Here is a 21373-nt window from a genome sequence, read left to right as displayed (position 1 = left end):
ACATGCAAGTAACGTTTATCAGTGTCACTTGTGCCACATTTTCAGAATGTTGTCAAATTGAGTTCATTTTGGATGGAACAAGTCTGCATTTCAGAAGAACCCTTAAAATAATGCTGCGTTCCAGGTTGTCAATTTCCCACCTCTAACTAGGAAAAGTGCCTTGGAACGCCATTCGAACTGGTAACTACAACACGTAAACTCGGAGATGATCAGAATGGTCCGAGTTCAGGTCCGAGATGAAGACTGTGATTCCGGCAAAGTGCAGCTCATGATAAAACTTCAACTAAACCACTGCATCAACATTACTTTTGGTCACAGCTTTCAATATAATGTTATTTAGCATGTTTACAATTATATCTGTGAAGAAATGTTCAATGTTGTAGCAAAGAAGGTGGGCTGTATTTACTGTGTATTATTGAAGCAATAATTTCACTGTCATTTCAGTAGAGCAACATCTCTCAGTAACCGAACCCTGGGATCCTGGCGGTTTGCCTGTAGCTCACGCCGCCTCCGCCCTCTGTCCCTGTGTGTTTGCAGGCGCTGTACAAAGGCGCTGCGCGGGTCATCCTGGCCACGGAGAACGACTACTGTAAGCTGTGCGACGCCTCGTTCAGCTCACCGGCTGTGGCGCAGGCGCACTACCAGGGCAAGAACCACGCCAAGAGACTGCGGCTGCAGGAGGCGCAGAGCAACGCCAACAACAAGTATGCAAACCTCAGGCTGCTTTAAAGGAAGCAAAGAAGCCGGACACAGTTATTGTGCATTTAAAAAGCAATGCAGACCAACAATTGCCCTGTGATGGCGGAGAGAAATAATATGTTGTCCAAACACAGTGAGTGTTTTCGATTGAAAAGAGGCTGGAAAAAGTGTTTCTGGTGATTGTTTTGTAATATAATGTGCTGTGCAGACGTGGTCTACATGGGGCTCACTGTGGCCATTACTTAGTTGTTTGTGCCGATGTTACGATTGAGAAATTTAAAGGGAGCTAGGCTATGATATTTTCTGTGTGTATTCCGCTCTTTTTTGTGTGTGGACCCCCTATTGAATCTCGTAAGACTGAAAAAAACTATGTGGAGGAGAGAAGGTGAGTGCATCAGTGGGTATCAAAGTTAAAGACCAAAGTTGAAGTAAAGTGAAAGTGCGCTTCAGGATCGAGTGGACTGAATGCATAAAACTTAAGAAAAGGAGAAGATCCGAGGCACTCAGATTAATTAAAAGTCCATTTAACTGGATGTTTAACGGCACGTTCAGGTGACGGTGACACCATGAATGTCAAATGCCATTTTATACAATACAATGTAGGGGAACAAAGGCGCAACCAAAACACGCCGGCAAACGTCCCATTAAATAGGTGACATTTAATGCATCGGAGTGCCTCGGTTCTTCTCCTTTACTGAAAATTAGAAAAAAACAAGTATTGTGCATTGTGTCAGCTTAAATCCTTTCCGTATTCCCTCTGGGGGTAATACAAGTGTTAATGGGATGATTGGGGGGTCTTCCATCTCCTCCTGGCATCTCTGGCCAGAAAACTGCCCTTACAACTTTCCCTGCACCGGGTCAGAGGCCCCAATACACACTCATGGAATCACGAAGAAGAAGCTAACAGACTAACAGGCAAAGGTAACAGTGGGCTAGCGCCACTTAAACAGTATTTACAGCCAAGTTTGAGTGAAAAAAAACGATCTCCATTGTGTAATTGGGTTGTGGCACAGTACAAGTACAATATCCCTCTCTCTCTTTGTCTTTTCTGTCAGCGTAGAATTTACTCTCACGGACAATTAATGAGACACCTGCAGTGGCGCTTATGGCCTTTCAGGGGCACTTAGTTCTGCTTTATTTTACCCTTTTAAATTGCCTGTACCACAGTAATAGGGCCCCAAATTTGATGTAGAAGAGCAAGACTCATCTGATATTAGAGGATGCTGCGTCTTGTCTTCACAAAAATGACTTCACTTTCTGCTGTCGTCTGGTCCTTCATATGTTTTCTGTCTCCATCTGACCTTTTACTCTGCACCCTTTTCCCTCACTTCATCTTCCACTTCCTTCTGAAAGCTCCGCCTTAGTCGTCCACTTGGTGTCCAAACCATGTCAAACCTGTAAACTCATTCAAAATTGTCCCGCCTTCCTAATCCTAAACCATTCCCAAAAGACTACCTCGACTCCCTCTCCCATTGTACATGTACGAGACGCCGCGTCACCTAAATTTAGAATCCTGATTATTTTTAAAACAAAGGCCGTTTTGTCTTTCAGCGAAGCCAACGCCGAGGTAACGTCAAAGAGGAGCAGGAAGGAGAATGAGTACCGCGCGGTGAAAAGCCGGCGCAGTCCGCAGCTCCCCACCTCCATGACGGGTAACTAAAAACAATCACACAGACACAAAGGCAGCAAGGGAAAGCGTGCGCAATGTTTTCTTATTTGGGAACTTATCTCCACTCTGCAGCGACAGGGGGAAATAATGTGTGATATTTAAAGGCTGGCGATATCTCTTATAAGTCCCTGAATATAAATATACAGCACAGAATGGCAAGTTTGAACAGATATAGCGAAACAGAGGCTGGCAATAATGTTAGTTGGATTGACACAATGTTGAAAATTTTCTTTTGAAAGCCAGAATTTGAAATTGTAATTAATCGTGGGGATTTATGCGAGAGGAGCACATGGCGGCAGAGTGGTTTGCAAGGCTTTATTTAGCTTTGGACAACTACTAACTTAACTAACTAACAACTACTAACTAGCATAACTTAGAAATATTGTGGCTAGGAAACAATGCTTGAATGTAAGGCGAGACGCGACTGGTAAAAAACATAGATTTTTCCCGCAGTGGTCGATATTGAAATCTTTCTCTAGTTTTTTCCCTTAACATCTAAGTTTTGACGTCAGAGTTAAAAAAGACAAAACTCACCCTTGTTTCATCTGCGAGCGAGCCAGAGATTTCCAGGAAAAAACAGCACATTCACAAATATTGACATGTTTGGTATCCACGTGTTGAAAGGCGACCGAGATGGAGCTGTAATCCAAATATGGTCATTTCCTTTGCGCTAAAGATGCACATGTTACAAAACTTTAGACTTTTTTTGCAGACTCACAACTTTCCAGGATAATATTTTAAAGCTTTTTCTTTTTTAAGTTGTTGTTGTTGCCGGTGCCATTGTTGTCATTGCGATGCTTGCTATGCTATATCCTTTTAGTATACATCTTCTCAATTGTTTTGTAAATGTCTGTACAATTGCAAAACTGGACTAGGTGTGGGTTTCTTGGGGTTGCTTTTTTATTATTGTATCTTAAATAGATACATATTGAATAAAACAGCATCAATTTAAATGTATCTCTGTCCATTGTTTAGTTTATATAGGCATTTTAAGGCATTTTTATGGTGTGCACTGGTGGTGATCCACGTAGGTCTGACACGCTGTTGTCTATTCGGGTCATGTGTGGGAGTCGGGACCCAACGTGTTTGGTCTGACCGCTTGTTGCTGGACTCCAGATCCGTCCTTCATGAATTCATCCATGTGACGTATATCGCAGTGTGGGATGGCATTTTAGAGTTAAAGAGGATGATCCGGGAACCAGGCATGTTTATGTATGGGACAAAGCTGCTAGACTTTATAGTTGATGCAATTTGCGACCTGAACACTAAAGTAGAATCAGCTTTTTCAACTTTCAGTATATTTGATTTGTGCAGCTAGGTCGAATTATCTGCCAATAGATCAATTATTTTGGAATAATTGAAATGCCTTAAGTCAGGAAGTAGCTGGTTCAAACCGCACGTAACAAATATTGTGTACTCTCTCAGCTCTCCCATACCCTGGATTTTACATACATATATATAAGTCATATATAAGTTGGATTTTCTTTTCACCACAATTCATGCTGTTGACAAAATAAATGTAAAAAAGACGTCAGACCTGGTGTTGACGTCAGCGCTGCCCTCGTCCTGTCCATCTCGCAGAGCGAGGGCAGAGCGTTGTGTTTTTTGCCAGTCTGGATAAAGCCAGTGAAATGCAGGTCTCATCAGTTTTCTCTGGACACACCAGCCCTTAAATAGCTGCTCTAGGGTCGACGTGACCCCGCGTTGTCCTTTATGTTTTTACTGAAACATGTACTCACAGTTAGCGGATCAGTGTTTTCACTGTTGGACCTTTTGAAAGCTATTGTAAAAATATCTAATTCCAATTTATTCAGTCATTTATTTAACAGATATTTCAGATTTCAGACGGACTTTCCCTCATCACGGAAAAGACGTCTTTGCCGTGACAGCATTAATCTTATGAGAATCACAAGTTCAACTGATGATGTTTTAGACTCTTCAAAGTCATATTAGGTCATAGAATCATACTAGGTCTGCTGCTTTCTTTATGATTGACAAATGTCTATGTGACTGTACACTTGCTCAACTTTGATGCTCCGAAATACACTTGGAAGTGCATTTGTTTGGTGCGTGTTGCACATGGGGCTGCTCTCTGGTGTAACACTCATCTGTTTAGTCTGAAGCGATGCTGACCCGCTGAGAAGAAGCTTGTGAGCCACTTCTCGTCACTCTCTGTTTCGGACAGACCTTTCTTTCATGGTGCTTAGGGAGAGGGAGGAAATATGATCAAACTCAAATGATCAAGTTTAGAGAACAACAAGTAAAAAGTAGAATAGGCCAAATAATGACTCTAGTAAGAGTAAAAAAAACAACTTGAGTAACTGAGCATCTGATTCATGTTTCAGTAGAGACACAACATTAAATAATGGGAAAAATAATCATATTTCAAAAGAAAATACCATGAAAAAAATATAAAAAGAAATCATAAATATTTAAGTAAACAAATCAAGATTTTTATTTTTTTTAAATTCAAAATAAAGATTTGTCACTTAAAGGTTTACCCACCTATGCCTTCAATAAAAATAGGACCACTTGTACCACAAGTAATTCAGCAACTGAATGAATGAATGTGCACTGCTGGTCTGAAAGGAGGGAACGTTTCATCATTTAACTTAAAGTGATAGTCTGTAAGAGAGCAAAATGAGGAGAGAGATAGAAATGTCTAATATTAACAATCAAGTCCCTCTCTGCATTATCAATAAAAATAATTGTTTACCTCATATGTGGGGCCATTCATGGGTATTTTTTAAATAAAATCAGAAGCATGACTCTTGCACACACATCCTTTAATGTGTGTGCAATTAGAGAATATGTTGTACACAATTCTCTTGTGTACAACAGAGAATATGTTTTACACATATTTCACACCAATGACCTCGCATTATCGTTTGCTTGGATCTTACATCTGTCCTGTCTGTTTACCACTGTGAACTAATGCCACTTTGCCCGTTATTCACAGGCCCGTACTACCACCCGCGGCCCAGGCAGAGGATCCCGCGGGACCTGGCCATGTGCGTGACTCCCAGCGGCCAGTTCTACTGCTCCATGTGCAACTGCGGAGCGGAGCAGGAGCCCGACTTCAGACAGCACCTGGAGAGCAAGCAGCACAAGGCCAAAGTGTCCGAGCTACGCTACCGCAACGAGATGGAGACTCTGGGGTACAGCTAGAAACAACACTGGCCCACATGAAGGGGGAGAAATATTCAAATGTACGGAGGCCATTTGGGTCCCAGTTCCAAAAGTGTTGGGGTATGTGCAAAATGATGCTTGGATGAGAGTCTCGTTGGGCTAACAGTATACTTTATTGTATGGCCGCATGATTTGGAGAAAAATACCTAGTTACCCTTTTTTTGACAGTTACAGCATAATGTGTTTTAAAATCCATTCATTTCAGGTGCACATTTGAAACAAGACACCATAGATGGGAGCAGGTTCCGGGCACTTTAACTGAGTCCCCGCCCCCCTTTCAGTGAAAGAAACTCAGTTCACTTAATGGTGGCACAAACATAATCTCGGGTCTTTTCTCGTTCTCGGGATAGAATATTCCAAGCTAGTGCCCTTACCACAGGAAAATGCAAATTATATCAGAATGACCCGCAAAATGTGAAAAACTCAGTTGAATGGAAGACATCAGTGATTTTGAGATGTATTGTAGTTTCTTGCGATTTGGATATTCTTCACCAAATATTGCTAGAACAATAATTTTCTTGTATATTGTACAAGCCTAGAGACAAGATGTTTTGCTGTTTGCAGAGGACTAGAGTTGGGCGATGTTCCCTTAATTGGCCGTTGACGATGTTTACAGTGAACCATCGTGATGGACGATGATATCGTCCATTTCTCATTATAAGCATTTTTTAAAGACATTTACATAGCCTATATATAAGCTGCATATTATTATTTTATTCGGAAACATGTGAAATTGCAGGATAAATGGATCTAGACTAAACATGATCTGAACAGTCACGGAACACGACTTTTGCAACAGAAATGTGTTAAAGCTCGTGCGTAAAGTCTGAGAGGAGAACGACTTATTCAGAGTCAACTCCTCAATACCAAGGCTCTTATCACACTAATACAAATCTATATCGGAGCTTATTATTTGAATTTGCCCAATTTTAACGTAATGTTTAAGAAACAGTGGGTGAACGGGACAATATTTAGAAGTTTGCGTCGTTTTTGAAGCCGCTCCACGCGCCGCCCGGGTCCGTGAGCTCGTAACCTCGTAACTCCTGCACCGCCTCTTTCTCTCCTTTCTCTCTCTCGGTCCTTCGTGAGAATAATCCAAACCCATGCACGCTCTGCTAGCTCCGATGTGATATCCGTCTCGTAATTTTAAAACGGTTTAGTTTCCGGTTTAGCAAAGCAAAGCAAAACCACGCGCTGTTAAACTCTGAGCTGTAGAGAGAGAGCCCCGCGCGTCAGAAATAGAGCAGCTGCGTCTTTACTTTAATAATTACGGCTAACACATCGTGGCTTCTGGCAGGTACTGACACTAGCATGTATATTAGTTATATTCGTGATTTAAATTTCAGTGCAATCCCTGCAAAGTTTGAAGGTTTACAAGGCCTACAGAAGACCAGTGACAGCAGGGGACGTGGCATCACGATGGTGGCTCTCCATCATGATGCTGCTCATCCATCGGCACAACCCTACAGAGGACATCATATTAGATGAGTATTTGCGATTTGCGCATCCAGACCATTCAAGCTGTAATTTGATTTATTTATGATTCATTAGTGAAATTTATGATCAAACTGGGTCAACCTGTCATTGGGCATGAGGAAGTAGAAATATAATTATTATTACTTATTCAATTTTCTGCTCGTGTTTGAGCTTTATTTGAATAAATATCAAATGACATTTTGTTAATTTAATTTTCTAGTTTGATGTGATTGAATCAGGGACCCCCTTGTTGTATAATGCTGATGCTAATGTACTACTACTTTGTGGTAGTCATCAGCCTTTGTTAAATACTAGTTTATAAATACCTACCGATCATAATCTCAATATTGACCTGGTTCACACTGGTGCTAACCAGTGCTTAATTTGATCCCCCTTTGGGAGAACTTTTTCAGGGTAAAGGATCCGTGAAAAATGTTAGAGGATCCGGAAAAGATTTCAGATGATATAACGGTGTTTAATGAGCCTGTTCACCCAATCCATCACATCAATCCAAAAGTGTTCCAGAAGCTACTCATTTACAAATTAAGCACTGGCGCTAACCAAACATAGTCATTTATTTAGTAATCCTGGTTCAGACCTGATCTAAAAGTGACCTAAATGCGGATTGGTTCTTTTCAAAAACCTGATCAGGACTTGACTTTACATTTTACAGTGTCTCAACATTTTTGGAACAGGGTTTGGGGTCTGTGTCTGGCAACAACTGCATCTTAATGATAATGGTATCCCTCAAAGTTATTATGATTTAGCGTCAGTTTTTTGCTTGAAGTTTAACCTTCTGAGGCTTCTGTACAAAGTCACATGGTACTAAGGAATTTGATGCTTCTGTGGGTGTGTCCCAGACCAAACGTTGACCTGATCCTCAAAAATTGGATCTGCGCATTCTCAGATACGGCAATATAGGGACAAACTTCATCTAACTTGCTATCAATTGTTCTTTATAAATTTGAGTACATTTTAGTAGTTACATATCTGCCTTTCATTGTGAAAATAAAGTTTTTGAACAGTTGAATTTCAGATCAGTCGACAGCGGGTGTCATTTACATGCCTTGCTGTTAAAATAAACTTTGTGTAACATGCTTTATTAACCTTGGATAACGAATCAAGGCTACAACCAGTGGAGAATGTGCTCAACCATTTCCACAGAGTAAAATAATAAAAGTACAGTCAAGCTAACAGATTAGCATGATCCGCGCAGATCAGGCCAACGTGTGGCAAAAACCACAACTGTGCATGTGCAGTGCTACTTCTTAGCACTTTGCACTATTAGAGTTTGGGATGGAATGTTTTATGTTCAGTGTTACCATGGAGAGCCGCCATATTTGAGGGTGCTAGCAAGCATTTTCCATAGACTAACGTGAGCTAAAAACAGTATAGGCTACAAAGTGGAATGGCTCTGTTAGGTGGGAGGCTCACTACAGCAGTATTATACCTTTTAAAATCTTTATTAGTTTATTATTGCTGCAAATCCCATGATGCTTAGCAGTGTGACGTCACAATCCTGAACTCTTTATGTTTGTCATAGTAATTATTTAATCATAGACAATTAAGTCTTGCATCAATTCAATACTGATGGGTGTTGAATAAAGTTGTTCGGTGGAAATGTTTTTATATTTTAAGGCCTCGGTGGAGACGCAGAGCTAAAGCATCTAGCTAGGCTAACCGTTAGCACGTTGCAAGCTTTCAAAATAGAAGTACTTTTTAAAATACTGACTCAAACTTATAATTGTTGTACCTCTGATAACAAACTTGAGGCCTCGGTGTTGACGTAGAGCTAAAGCATCTAGCTAGGCTAACCGTTAGCACGCTGCAAGTGTTCCAAACTGGAAGTGTTTTTTAAAATACTGACTCAAACTTATAATTGTTGTACTGCTGATAACAAACTTGAGAGCTACTTGGGAATGAGAAATGAGAACATTCATGCGTAGTCGATTGGATTTGCTGCTGATTTTGCTCCCGCCTCAGATGTTCCAACCTCAGCAGCTTCATTTATCAGATGTGGATCCATATATTTAGGGTTTGAACTTACTTGAGCAAGTCGGACTGTTTCAACTAGAAAAAATCAAAGCCAAAACCACAATGTTGGTCCGGTGGTTGGTGTGGACCTCCATAAAGATATTGTGTACCATAGCTATAACAGTATAAATCAGTGTATGCTGATTTACAAACAAAGCACAAAGACTTTTGCGTAGTAGTAGCAGTGTCATATGTTCAGCCAAGTGTAAATAGGCGATTTGTGCCTTTGGTGTGAATCAGGCTGAGACTTATTGAGGATTGGAGCGTGGGTTTATGTACGACCTGGAGTTTATAGAATGGCTACTGGAGACTCACAAATATGCCATTTAAAATAAGTTTTCCCCTAAAGTGCATATGAGACACAATAACAGTATTAGGAGAGGATTGAACTGGCAGATGGAAGAAAATTTCAATCATGCTGTGCCATGAGTTTTGTTTTTTTAGAATTATTATTATTAAAAACATTTTGGAATATACAATGTTTTTTACAGGCCACAGTTAACAGAATAGACCATTTTGTGAAAAATCTGCTCAAAGGGCTGAAATATGTGTCCGTACTGGTTTGTTCAGATAAAAGCTGTGCTTTATTTGAAGGAAATAATTTAAATACAGAGAAAGTAGTGGAAATAATTATCTTTTTTTTTCGGTTCTTGTTGCTGTACTTGAAATCAGTGCTTCCAAAAGAGGAGAGCCAGTCGATTTTTTGGATTGAGAAAAGTATTAAGCCAAATATAAAAGTATTGTATCCAAACAAATTTGATTTATTTTAATTTTAAATCCTATTAGAGACCATAATCATCGACTGGGCTAGGTTGATTAAGTTGAGGAGGGTTTCTTGTTCTCGCTCATTCTCGCTCTTGTTGTCAAAAGTAAGACTGGTCACCTCCTGCTCTTCTTGTTTACAGTTTCACTAACAAGAAGTAGGTGAGTGCGGGCAGCCCTGACTGACCCCCTTCAGGAGAGTTAATCAACCTCTATCGTGTGTGTTTTATCCAGAAGCTTCTGAAGGTAAAACTGAAACATCCTCAACTTGATCAACCCAGTTCAGTGGACGATATTGGAACAAGCTTTAAATCATGGTGGAGCTATGGGACCTACAGTCAACATACCATGACAAGCCATGACCCAAATAATAAGCTAATATAAAATTCGAAGGTTTGCAGCCTCTAGTACAAAGCCTTGCATTATCAAAAACGATCGAGCATATTTATCAGCAGTCATTTTTGGGTTACGGTCTGCAAACCTGAAAACTTCCACATTTTTAAGTGGCCTCCAGTGGAAATAGCGTCCGAAAGCCATATCCAGGTCTTACACACATCCACAATGAACCCAACTTTGCCATGCTTTCTAAGTCAATGTAAATATGCTAGCACTAAACCATAGATGTACATATATAAGCAAATACATGAGCTGTCGTTTTTTTGTACATAGTTCTATTGTTATTTCATACTGACCATCAGGAATCAGGTGTGCGCCGAAGATGATCACTGTATGCGTGTGGATTCACTGTGGACTTTTCATTAGTAAAAAAAAAAAAGAAGTTGAAATGTTTTGTTCAATTTTAAAATAATATCAAAAGTGTGAGTCTGCTTTATATGTTTTACCACGAGACGAAAAGTATTCAGTTCAGTTGACTTTATTTCATCTTGAATGTTATCAAAGTATTCTCCGTAGTTATTGTTTGATGTTAAAATGATTGAGGATGAGCAGAATAAAAACATTACTTTGCATTAGGGTTTGGTCGTGCGATAATGGGAACTTCCATGCCCAATTGAAATCAAAGCAGTTGTGTGTGCGATGTATTTTTGTAGACGTATTTATATTCCAGTTCACAATAACAAAGCATTTCTCAACTATAACACTCTTTCCTTGTACGGTACACTTTGTTACAAGCTGTGAACATCTGTTTATGTTTGTAAAATGTTGTAACCTCAAAAGATACTTGAAGGTAATGTTTGCTTATTGGATATGAGAATCTTTCAGACCTCTGATGTGTCTGTTGCCACTGCACAACGTTCACTTTTTAAATACAAAAGACAAGTGCAATAAAAGTTATAGTATTGATTTCGACGCAATGTTTTGTACGCGTTTTCTTTCTGTTGGTTAATACTGACTTCATGCTGCTGTTTCAGCCTCTTTCGCCTCATGTCCACTGCAGCAAACTACGAGCCTCTTCAGCCTTTCCGTCCGCTCTTCTGGCTATGAAACATCAATCCACTTTTCAGAGCTGTATTTATATATTTATAATGACAAACTACAGCCAAGTCCAATATTACACATTAGCTCAGGTGGTAAAGCCAATACCAGAGCTGATGGTGGTTCCGAATCCTGGTTCCTGCAGGTGCATGGTGTTACCTCTGGGCGTGGCGTGTTTCTGTACAGTCGTAATGAAGCTTCAGTGTTGGAGGGATAAGTAGTGCTAATCAGATGGTAGAGTGCTTCCTGGTTGCAAACACAAGTGAATGGCTCAAAACACAACTCTGTGTATGTTTTGGACCAGGGAACAAAATTGTAAAATGGTGAATAGCTCTAAAGTTAGGTATAGTCTGCAACAAGCTAAAAGACCCTGCCTGACAGCTTACACCCCTGTAGCACTGACGGGATGTGTCAAACGCAGAAGACAAACTTCACTGTAGACATACTTTACAGAATTCAGCTGGCCTATATCCAAAGCACCGCTGAATCAATGTTAATGCAGCATGTTATTATTGAGCCTCTGTCAAAATGTCACATTGATTTGTTCAGGCACGGGTCACTCAGTTGCACTCGGCAAAGGAGCCCTACTTTGTGTTGCTCAAAATGCCTTCTTTTATATGAATGGTTCAGTTGCCCTGTTCAAATCCCAAAACCATTGAGCGCTTAAAGAATGATATCAGCGAGTCAGCTACTGCATATACAGAGAGATGAAAAAGTACACTGTCTGAACTTGATATATGTCTGCCTGAATCGGTCACTAAATGTGGTCTGATCTTCATCGAAATCACAGGAATGATTAAACAGTGTCTAGCTGAAGTAATACCACCCAAACATTTACATTTTATCATGTTTTTATGTACTCGCCACTGTATATGTGGTAACTCATGGACAAAAAACACACGATTTTAAAGGGAAGTTTATCCAAGACATATAAATGGAAAAGTTCAAGGATTCAAGTATCTGCGCTATGGCCAATGTTCAGCTTCCCATGTACGATTAAACTCTTGATATTTGAATTATTGCGACAAGTCTATGGAGGATTTGAATACGAGGCATCGTGACATCGCCGGACTGTGCAATTTAACGTTTTAAATAAATAATAGTTCTAAGATGGTCACAAACAGGGTATTGCTTTCCTTGTGCTGTAACAGATGGGTTATTTTGTTAAACAGCATTAGAGGCCTGGATGCATCAACTGTTGTCTACCATTTACCAAAACATCCCAAGAGGGTCTGAATGCAGCCACGTCTCCACAGGAAATGAAGTCACCTCCACTTTATGTATTTCCATTCATGTCAGTAAGACGCCTTTAGTGACTCCACTATGCTTAAGGTTTGGAGGGGCACGCACTGATCACATTCAGCAAAGATCGCAGAAGTAAACAATTACAGCGATCGCTCTTATGGATTTTTACTTCCTGAAGGTAGCCAGGATTGTTGAGCTCTAAATGCAAGAAACCAGAAAGAATATACAATGAATACATTGAATAAAAACAGCAAGTTTCATGCATTCAATTAAATTGACTAACATGAATCTAGACAACACTAATTATATTCTTTTTTTCCGACTGACTGGGCAAAAGATAATGGCTGTACAATCTCCACTGCAATGCAATGTTTTATTCATTTGACCCTTCTATACATACTCTGTAGCCCACTAATGACCCTTGAATTCCTATCTGTACTTCTGCTTGGGTAACCACTGGCCTGAACTGGCAGATGTTCAAACTCTATTCTCTTTGATGCGTAAAGTCACGTGGTCTCTCGGAGGAGAAAACAAAGACCCTTAAGGGACCGTGTAACGAGGACGGGGAGGGGAAAAACTACAAATGCTACGCTAGCTTTTCCAACAACAAAGTCATTCTGATGAAAGCTGTGGACCGAGGTAGTGACAGGCCTCTGTAAGGAGCACCAACATCAGCACGTTTGGGTGGAATGCATCTGGAAATGAGACCGTTTGTAACATTGGCTGCTACTACTTTATGAAATCGGTCAAATAAAACCAAAGTCTTTAAAACATATTAATAATGAGCCTGTGTTGGAGTTATGTAATAAAGTATGGGAGCAAGGGGAGATTTCAAAGAGCTGGAAGATGGCAATCATTATTCCAATTAGAAAGCCAGGGAAATACTGTGGCTTCAAACTATAGGCCCATTGCTTTCTCATCCCACCTGGGTAAGGTAATGGAGAGAATAACTTTTTATATTGAGTCTCAGAATTTGATATCGCCGCTCCAAAAGTGGGTTCAGGAAAAGAAGGTGAACTATGGACCCAGTTATTAAATTGGAGAGTGACATAAGGAAGGCCCAAGTGTGTAGAGAAGTAGTTGCTGCTGTATTTCTTGATGTGGAAAGAGCGTATGATATGCTTTGGAGGGATGGCGTGTTAATAAAAATCAGAGGGCTTGGAACATGTATTACTGGATTAAGGACTTTCTAAGCAATAGACACATTCTGGTGAGAACAAGCAGCTTCTGATTGCTTATTTGTAGAAATGGTGTGCCCCAAGGATGGGTTATTTCACCAATTTTGTTTTCTCTTTTGATAAACGCTTTCTGGAAAAGGGGTATAACATTTCAATTCACTGTAAAAGGTCACAAAAAGCGATTCTGTTGAAGAATGGGCTGGAAAAAATGAAAGTAGCCACTTGTTGCACATCACAGCTCCAGTCTTTGCTAAAGACTAAAATCTAAATATTCAAAAAGGACAGCACAAAAGAGAGGGGGAAAAAATTACTGTGTATATTTGTTATATACAGTATTTGATGTCTTGAACATTACAATAACAATCAACTAGGGTAACCAGATATTACAGACTGAAAACTGGGACCCAGAGGGAATTTATTTGTATTTGTTTTATTTAAGTCTTAAATGGACCGACAGGCATTGAGGAGACTTTTTTAATTGGTTCAGTCACTGCAGATGCAAGGAAAAGGAAAAGCTGCTCCGGGCATGACATTTGTGAAATAATAATGGGACACCAGGGACGAGCTTGTGTAACACTGGGACAAATCAATGGTTCTGGCTGAATACACGGAGGACATGGGACAGAGGGCTCAAAACTGGGACTGTGCCGGGTAAACTGGGACATCTGGTCACCTTACAATCAACACGATATTTTACTAAACCAAATCAACCATGAGCAAAAACAAAACCAGGACCAAAACAAGGCAAAAAGGAAGTCATCTGAGTAAAAGCTTACCGTAATATAACATCTGATTAGTTGGACGGCCCCAGTGGGTTGAGTAGTTAAAAAATGTTCCCAAAAAACATTGCCATTACGGGGCTGTGTGCGATGAGCAGGAATAATGCAAGCCACAAAAATAGGCTGAAAATAGCTGTAGTCATTTGCAAAATGGTTGTCGTAATGTTCCCTGCAGCAAATGGAGCTAGAACAAGCCCATCATTGTAATCGGCTAAAGAGGGGTTTATTTTTAAAAACACCAATTTGGTTAAATGTGTTGCAAAGCCTTGGTATTGTCTCCTGAGCACCGACAGGACAATTGAAATGTAAAAAAATGATTTATGTCTGAGCAGTCAGAGACAATGAAAACTATCTGAAAATACAAAATCAAACTCAAAAGGGTGACTAAAAACTTTAGAAATAAGAATGTAAAAGTGCCTTATGTCAATTCAATACAAAGCCCATGAAACAAATCTGGCCAGCCCTTGGGCAGTGAGTGATGATGACCTTTCATGGGGCAACTGTTAGATCTCAGTTGTGAACTTTTGCTTCAGCAGCATTTGTCCAATTCGATCGTCCTTACCCAGGGGAAGGGGAAGTGACATCACCAACAGCTGTTTTTCTTCTTCTTTAAGGTTATTGGCGGACCATGCAACAGTTCAAACTTAACCTGAAGAAGTGGTTGAAAGACGGTCAGATTTGTGATCATTAGCACAGGGGTAGTTTTTAAAGTACAAAACTGTATATAATTGAAATTGCTAGTGTGAATATATTGCATCTGAATGTTTGTTTATGTGACCCTTTGCCGGTGCTTTATATGTATTTTATATTGTGAATGGATTTAAAGTAAGATGGTCATTAGCCACTGTTTAAACCTGCTGTCACTTCCTCTGCCCAGGGACTGCAGAGGTAAATTAGCTTGTAGCTATCTCTGGTCTGTGCTACACATCTGTTGTGCAATGTCAAATAGACAAATAAATAAATTTCCCTTTAGCCTTATTTTATCTCAACAGCTGTTTCATAAAGCTATAAATTAGCCATGTGGCTACTAAAGGAAAGCAAAAGTACAAACTGCCCTTATTTAAGCGGCTGAGGCGGCTCTTTAACACACGGACATGTGACTGAGCTGTGATGACTTTAACATGTATTTTGTCACGTTTATAAAGTTTGGCTTGTGCAGAATATTATTCTATATATATATTTTATTTAATGTGCTCCTGTCAATCAACAGTGGTTGCGCATGAATCACTCCAGGGTGGGGCTGAGGGGGGTGGGGAGATTGGCGGCACAGTGGCTAATGGGATGGCACATAGCTCCTAATCGCCGGTGAGTTAGCACCAGAGGTCCCTATGCTAAAGTGGCTATGATAGTTAGCATTGAGACTCCTTTCCCTAACTCCTTCCTAACTGACAGCCCAATTCGGAGGCTTCTTATCATGGCGGACATCTGGTTTGCCGTTAGACCTCTTACCAATCTGCTCGTTTCAGAGGGGGCCACAGTGCCACAGGGAGCCTAATCCAAATCTGGAGGCGTAATCACTAATCACCATCAATCAGTTCCACCTGATGCGCCAGCTGATTGATCGTTAGCGTGATGTATGGGGTCCCTCTGGTGGACACACGCTGCAACTGCAATGCGCGAGGCCTACATGAGAAGGAAGGAAGTACACTCGCGCTCCATGGAGATAAACATGATAAAGGGCAAAGAGTTTGGATTACTATGAGGTGAAAGCATAAACGCACATGGCGGATCACTGACTTTAGTTTAGTTTAGTTCAAAAAACAGCCTCTTCCTGCCATCGGGGGGAAAATTGCAGAGTCTTGATCCATGCCAGGTCCAGCCTCCTCCTCTTCACCGGCATCACTTTCTATAAGCTCCAGTTAGCCAATATTCCGTACTCTGTATATATATTTTTTTCCATCTTTATAGCATTACTGCTGTCTCTACCTGCCAAAGTCGATCCGTCATCCACTATTCTTTGCAGCTGACTCATTCCCGTCTCTCCTGGTTGATCGTTTGGCTTGTGACTCCTCCGTTTGTTGCCAGGTTGTGGTGAAACTGGCCACCGGTCCAGTCCGGGGATTGACAGGCGCTCGCTGCTCCCTCTGGGGTAACACAGGTGCAGTCGGCTGAATCACCGCGGCGGCTTTATTTGTGAGGCACTGTGGGCAGCTGACTGACAAACCCCACAGACTCCATCAGAACCTGCCAAAGAGTCACCGTTCTGCTGCTTCGGATTGAGTTTGCTCATATACCTAGTTTATTGGGGAAACATTGGCGAAGCAAAACAGCCACTGCACAAATGGATGGATAGGCACTGCCAAGAGCACAGCTTGTGAAGAACGGTTTGTGAGTGAAAGAGGCCATGTTTGCGACGAAAGAGAATCCCACATTGAGCAGTAATGTGGTTCATGGTTTCACAAACACATCGACATGGCCATGGACGTGCTACTGGACACTCCAGGGCCCCATAATAGTTGAATTTACCAAGCTTGATCGATTCATGAACCACGTGACTAGACGGCACCATATTAAATGGGGCGAAAACAAAGCAGAACTCCATTCATTGCAATAGAAAAAGACTCAAACTGAGGCTTAGTAGTGTTTATATTTAATGCATTAATACACCTGAAAAATAAAAGAACAAAACATCCTCCATCCGGATATTTTTCTCATCGCCGTTAGCATTTAGCCTCAAACATTGCAAATTATGAAGGATCCAGATGTTTTCCGCTGTTGCTAAACCCTAGTTTGAAATCATTAATGAAGTATTTGATGATAAAAATGTTGGGGTCGGATACACTTCCAATGGCCACTAAATATCAGAATGTATGTTGATGATGGAGAAACCTCACAAATGATATAAATGCCATGGTGGCCATCGTTGCTAAGGGGCTACTCCACAAATACCCGGATCCCCGTCTTACTCAATCCGGGTTAGAAGGTCTGGTAACAATGCCCTTGGACCTGGTCGCTCCGGGTCTGGTTCCTGAATAAGATATGAAGACGATGCTTTGGCCAATCAGAAATAAGAATCCTCAAACTTTAGTGTGGACTCTGTGGTGTGAACAGGGAAGAGGGTAAGATCGAATGCAATATTATTTCTTAAAGGCACACTGTGAAACATTTGGGCTTCATCCTGTTTCCAGCAAAACAAAACATGCTCCGAATAACCAGCTCGAGATAGAAAGGTCTATGGAATTTAAAGAATGGATTTGGAAATCTCACATTTTTGCTGTTTATCGTCAGCGTCTCTTTTGTCCTGCCTTCATCAAACCAAGACTAAACCAAGACACGAGACATTGTGGTTTTCAGACTTTATTATTGAAGTGAAAGTACGTGTGTTACATATTCTACATTCTTATACTCCAAGACAGATACCGGCTTCAAAATGTAGTGACGCAAAACCAACACGCATTCATAGTGAAAGTTCCTAATATTTTGACTTTTCACTTGTTTTGACTTTTCCTTTTTGTTGCTTTCCAGTTCATCACAGATTTTACAAAGCAGTGACGTCCAGTTGCAACATTTCCTGCATGTGTCGCGGACCCTGGTTTTAGATGAGGTCACAAGCTGGTTGTAGCTTTTTAGACCAAATAAGAAGGTAGACCCCCTGCCGTACACATTTCTATCCAGCCTGCTGCTGCGAACAGTGGCTTTATATCTATGTGTCGAGTCCACATCAAGGGCATGCTATCCACTGACTGCGGCATGTCCTGTCTGCTGTATGTCCTGCCAGGGGACAAAAGTCAGAGGGTGCGTTTGGACATTTATAAGAAAGTGTTGATCCGATGGGGACGGCCGACTTTTCCATTGACACCCCCAGGCTCAGAGGATCACCCGGACAGACGCACAGACAGCTGCTGTGTTAAGGGATAAAAGTGGGATAAAAGGAAGCAGACTGCCGCCTAATAAGGTGAGGTGAAGGCATACTCTTTTGTCCTCTGCATTTTTTTTTATCCACACCTAAATAATGGCTTGTTTCCCCCCAAATACTGTAATTTACATTTTATAGACCTGCTAATATTGTGTTTCAACGAAACAATAAAAACGGAAACAGTGCCCTCAAGTGGTGGACTTCTGAACTAGCTTAAAAAACATAGGTTCCCTTACTAGTAGAATGCTTCTATAATAAAAATATCAGACAGTATACTTCCAGTTTACTCCTGATATTCTTATCAGAGTGTATACTTCACCAAGTTAATGCTAAGTATACTGACAATTATAGCCTACTGTTATTATTACCATACTTGTGTGTACTGTACTTACCCTGGGAGGAAAAATTAAGTGCACCGTTTGGAATTTCTCACATTTCTGCCTTGGTCATAAAATGTGGACTGATCTTTATTTAAATCATAAGAATGATTAAACAGTGTCTGCTTAAACAAATACCACCCAAAAAAAATACATTTTATGTAAATGTTTTTTACTGGTCATAACATGTAAACATTCACAGGACAGGGAGGAATAAGTAAGTACACCGTCTGACTCTTACTGAACTACATCACTTTTGTAAAGAGGAAAGGTCCAAGATTGTTCCTGATCGTTGTGAGCGTTTAATCTACAACTACAGAAAAGCAGTTATTGCTACAAAAGAAGGATCAGCAGATATTTAATACAAGGGTTCACTTACTTATTCCACACTGTTGTGAAGGTCTCTGCAAAATATTTTGATAAACTTGTGAATTCATTTTTCCATTGATGATAACACATTGTCCAGGCCCTGAGGCATCATAACAGCCCCACACCATGATGCTCCTGGACCAGACTTCACGGTGGGGAGAGGGGTTTGATGTTGGTGCTGATCCATTTTCCTCCACACATGACGTTGTGTGTTCCTCCCAAACTATTCAACTTCATCAGTCCACAGAATATTGAATTGTGAATTCACAAGTTTATCGAGATATTTTGCAGATAAACCTGAGACATTCACAACATGCATGGAAAAAGTAAGTGAATCCTTGTATTAAATATCTGCTGATCCTTCTTTTGTAGCAATAACTGCTTTTCTGTATTTGCAGATTAAACGCTCACAACGATCAGGATGAATCTTGGACCATTCCTCTTTATGAAACTGCTGCAGTTCAGTGATATTCAGACGGTGTACTTACTTATTCCTCCCTCTCCTGTGAATGTTTACATGTTATGGCCAATAAAAACATGATAAAATGTAATTGTTTGGGTGGTATTAGTTTAAGCAAACACTCATTCCTATGATTTAAAAAAAGATCAGACCACATTTAGTGACCAATTTAGGCAGAAATCTGAGAAATTCCAAACGGTGTACTTATTTATTACTCCCACTGAATACTGAAGTTTACATACTGTATGTACCTGAGTGTCTTGATCCAGAGGATAAAGGATAATAATTCTAAATGTATAATATGAATAGTGGACTTTATAAATGTTGCAGCAATAAATGTCTTAAAAAGTGAGACGTGTGTGGGAGCTTTTGTTTTGCATTAATTAGTTTTTCACAATTTCTCCAATTTCTCTACGCAAATTTAAAAGCTCCTCGACTGGAGAGCTACAGTGTAATCAATCAATCAATCAATCAATCAATCAATCAATCAATCAATCAATCAATCAATCAATCAATCAATCAATCAATCAATCAATCAATCAATCAATCAAAAAAAACATTCTCTCACACCCTCCTCCTCCCACAAATTCAAACACATTGTTGCATTAACCCTCTCCCCACCACGTCCCCAGAGACACACCACACAAGCACCGCACACACTCCAGGTAAAACAATGGACGCAATGGACATAAGGCTGAGGTAATGCTGGGTATATAAACCAGCCGTCTGCATCGGGAGCGGCCCCTCGGCTGCAGCCACAGGGACCAACACAGGGTGCCCAGACAAGGTGCGGTAGAAACACCTACCTCCATCCAGACACCCACAGGACAGCACCCCAGCAGCCACAGCCACTCACCGCTCCCGAGGCAGAGGGCTCCTCCAGAGGAAAAAAGTCATATCAAATAATAGGATCACTAAAATAAGACCAAGAGGTAAAATACATAAATACAAAATAAATATTAATAACAATTAAATATCCCTTAAATAAGTTATAAGGTGCTGAGATAAATAAATAGGCCTACCAAAAATAGATGTCAGTTAAAAGCTAAGCTAAAAAGGTGGGTCTTGAGCTGCTCTTAAAAACATTTTCGTTCTCTGCAGCCCTGAGCTCCTCCTCAGGTGGTTCCAGAGGCGAGGGCCGTAATATTGAGTCTTTTTGTTGACTTTAGGAATAACTAGGAGACCCCTGAGGAGGAGCGAAGGGGCCGTGAAGGTTCATAAGGTAAAAGCACTTCTGAAGGATAAGAAGGACCAAGACCATTAAGACATTTAAAAACCATTAAAAGAACTTTAAAGTCGATCCTGAAACACACGGGTAATGTGGTCCCGCCTCCTGGTCTTCGTCTTTAGTCACTTTTTTGTTGAATTATTGTTGCTTTCGGACCTGTTTTTTTGCTTCTTTGTCACATTTTTGTGGCGTTTTCGTCCTCGTTTTCATCACTAATTGAATGCTTTTTTTCAATAAGCTTTTAGATTTGGGTAGAGCCAAACTGGAGAGAATATCAGTGCAGGTGGAGGTCAAGAGGTTAAGTAATAGGTAATGCAAAAATGTACTTATACTTTTAAGTGTATTTTTAAAAACTACTAATGACTAAAGACACATTGAGTTGCCTTGTGTACAAAATGCGCGGTATAAATAAAGTTGCCTTGCCTTGCCTAATAGAAGATTACTTAGTGTATACTGTAAAGTGTGAAAACTAACGGTATACTCAAATTTTACAAGAAGTGAGTCGACCTACATTAAAAGTTACTAAATGCTGCAAAATGAGATTTTGAATGCCCAAAGCACCTGTTTGTTATAATAATGATGCATTCATGTCTCTGAAGTACAGCACATGTGTCAGGC

At 40.5% G+C, this 21373-nt stretch overlaps 1 protein-coding gene across 1 annotated transcript in view; it reads left to right on the top strand.

Moving 5' to 3' along the window:
- zmat3 (zinc finger, matrin-type 3) overlaps positions 1-5954 on the top strand; it is a 31596-nt gene extending 25642 nt beyond the window's left edge. Inside the window, exons 4-6 of the mRNA XM_079575652.1 lie at positions 538-704; positions 2251-2351; positions 5328-5954. Coding sequence (XP_079431778.1) covers positions 538-704; positions 2251-2351; positions 5328-5536 — 477 coding nt within the window. The 3' untranslated portion in view covers positions 5537-5954. The remainder of the gene's footprint in view (positions 1-537; positions 705-2250; positions 2352-5327) is intronic.
- Positions 5955-21373: the final 15419 nt, after the last annotated feature.

Source organism: Gobius niger (assembly GCF_951799975.1).
Source record: "Gobius niger genome assembly, chromosome: 17".
Taxonomy (NCBI): Eukaryota; Metazoa; Chordata; class Actinopteri; order Gobiiformes; family Gobiidae; genus Gobius; species Gobius niger.
The sequence above is the reverse complement of the archived record's forward strand: the minus strand, read 5'-3'. Positions and strand labels throughout refer to the sequence as shown.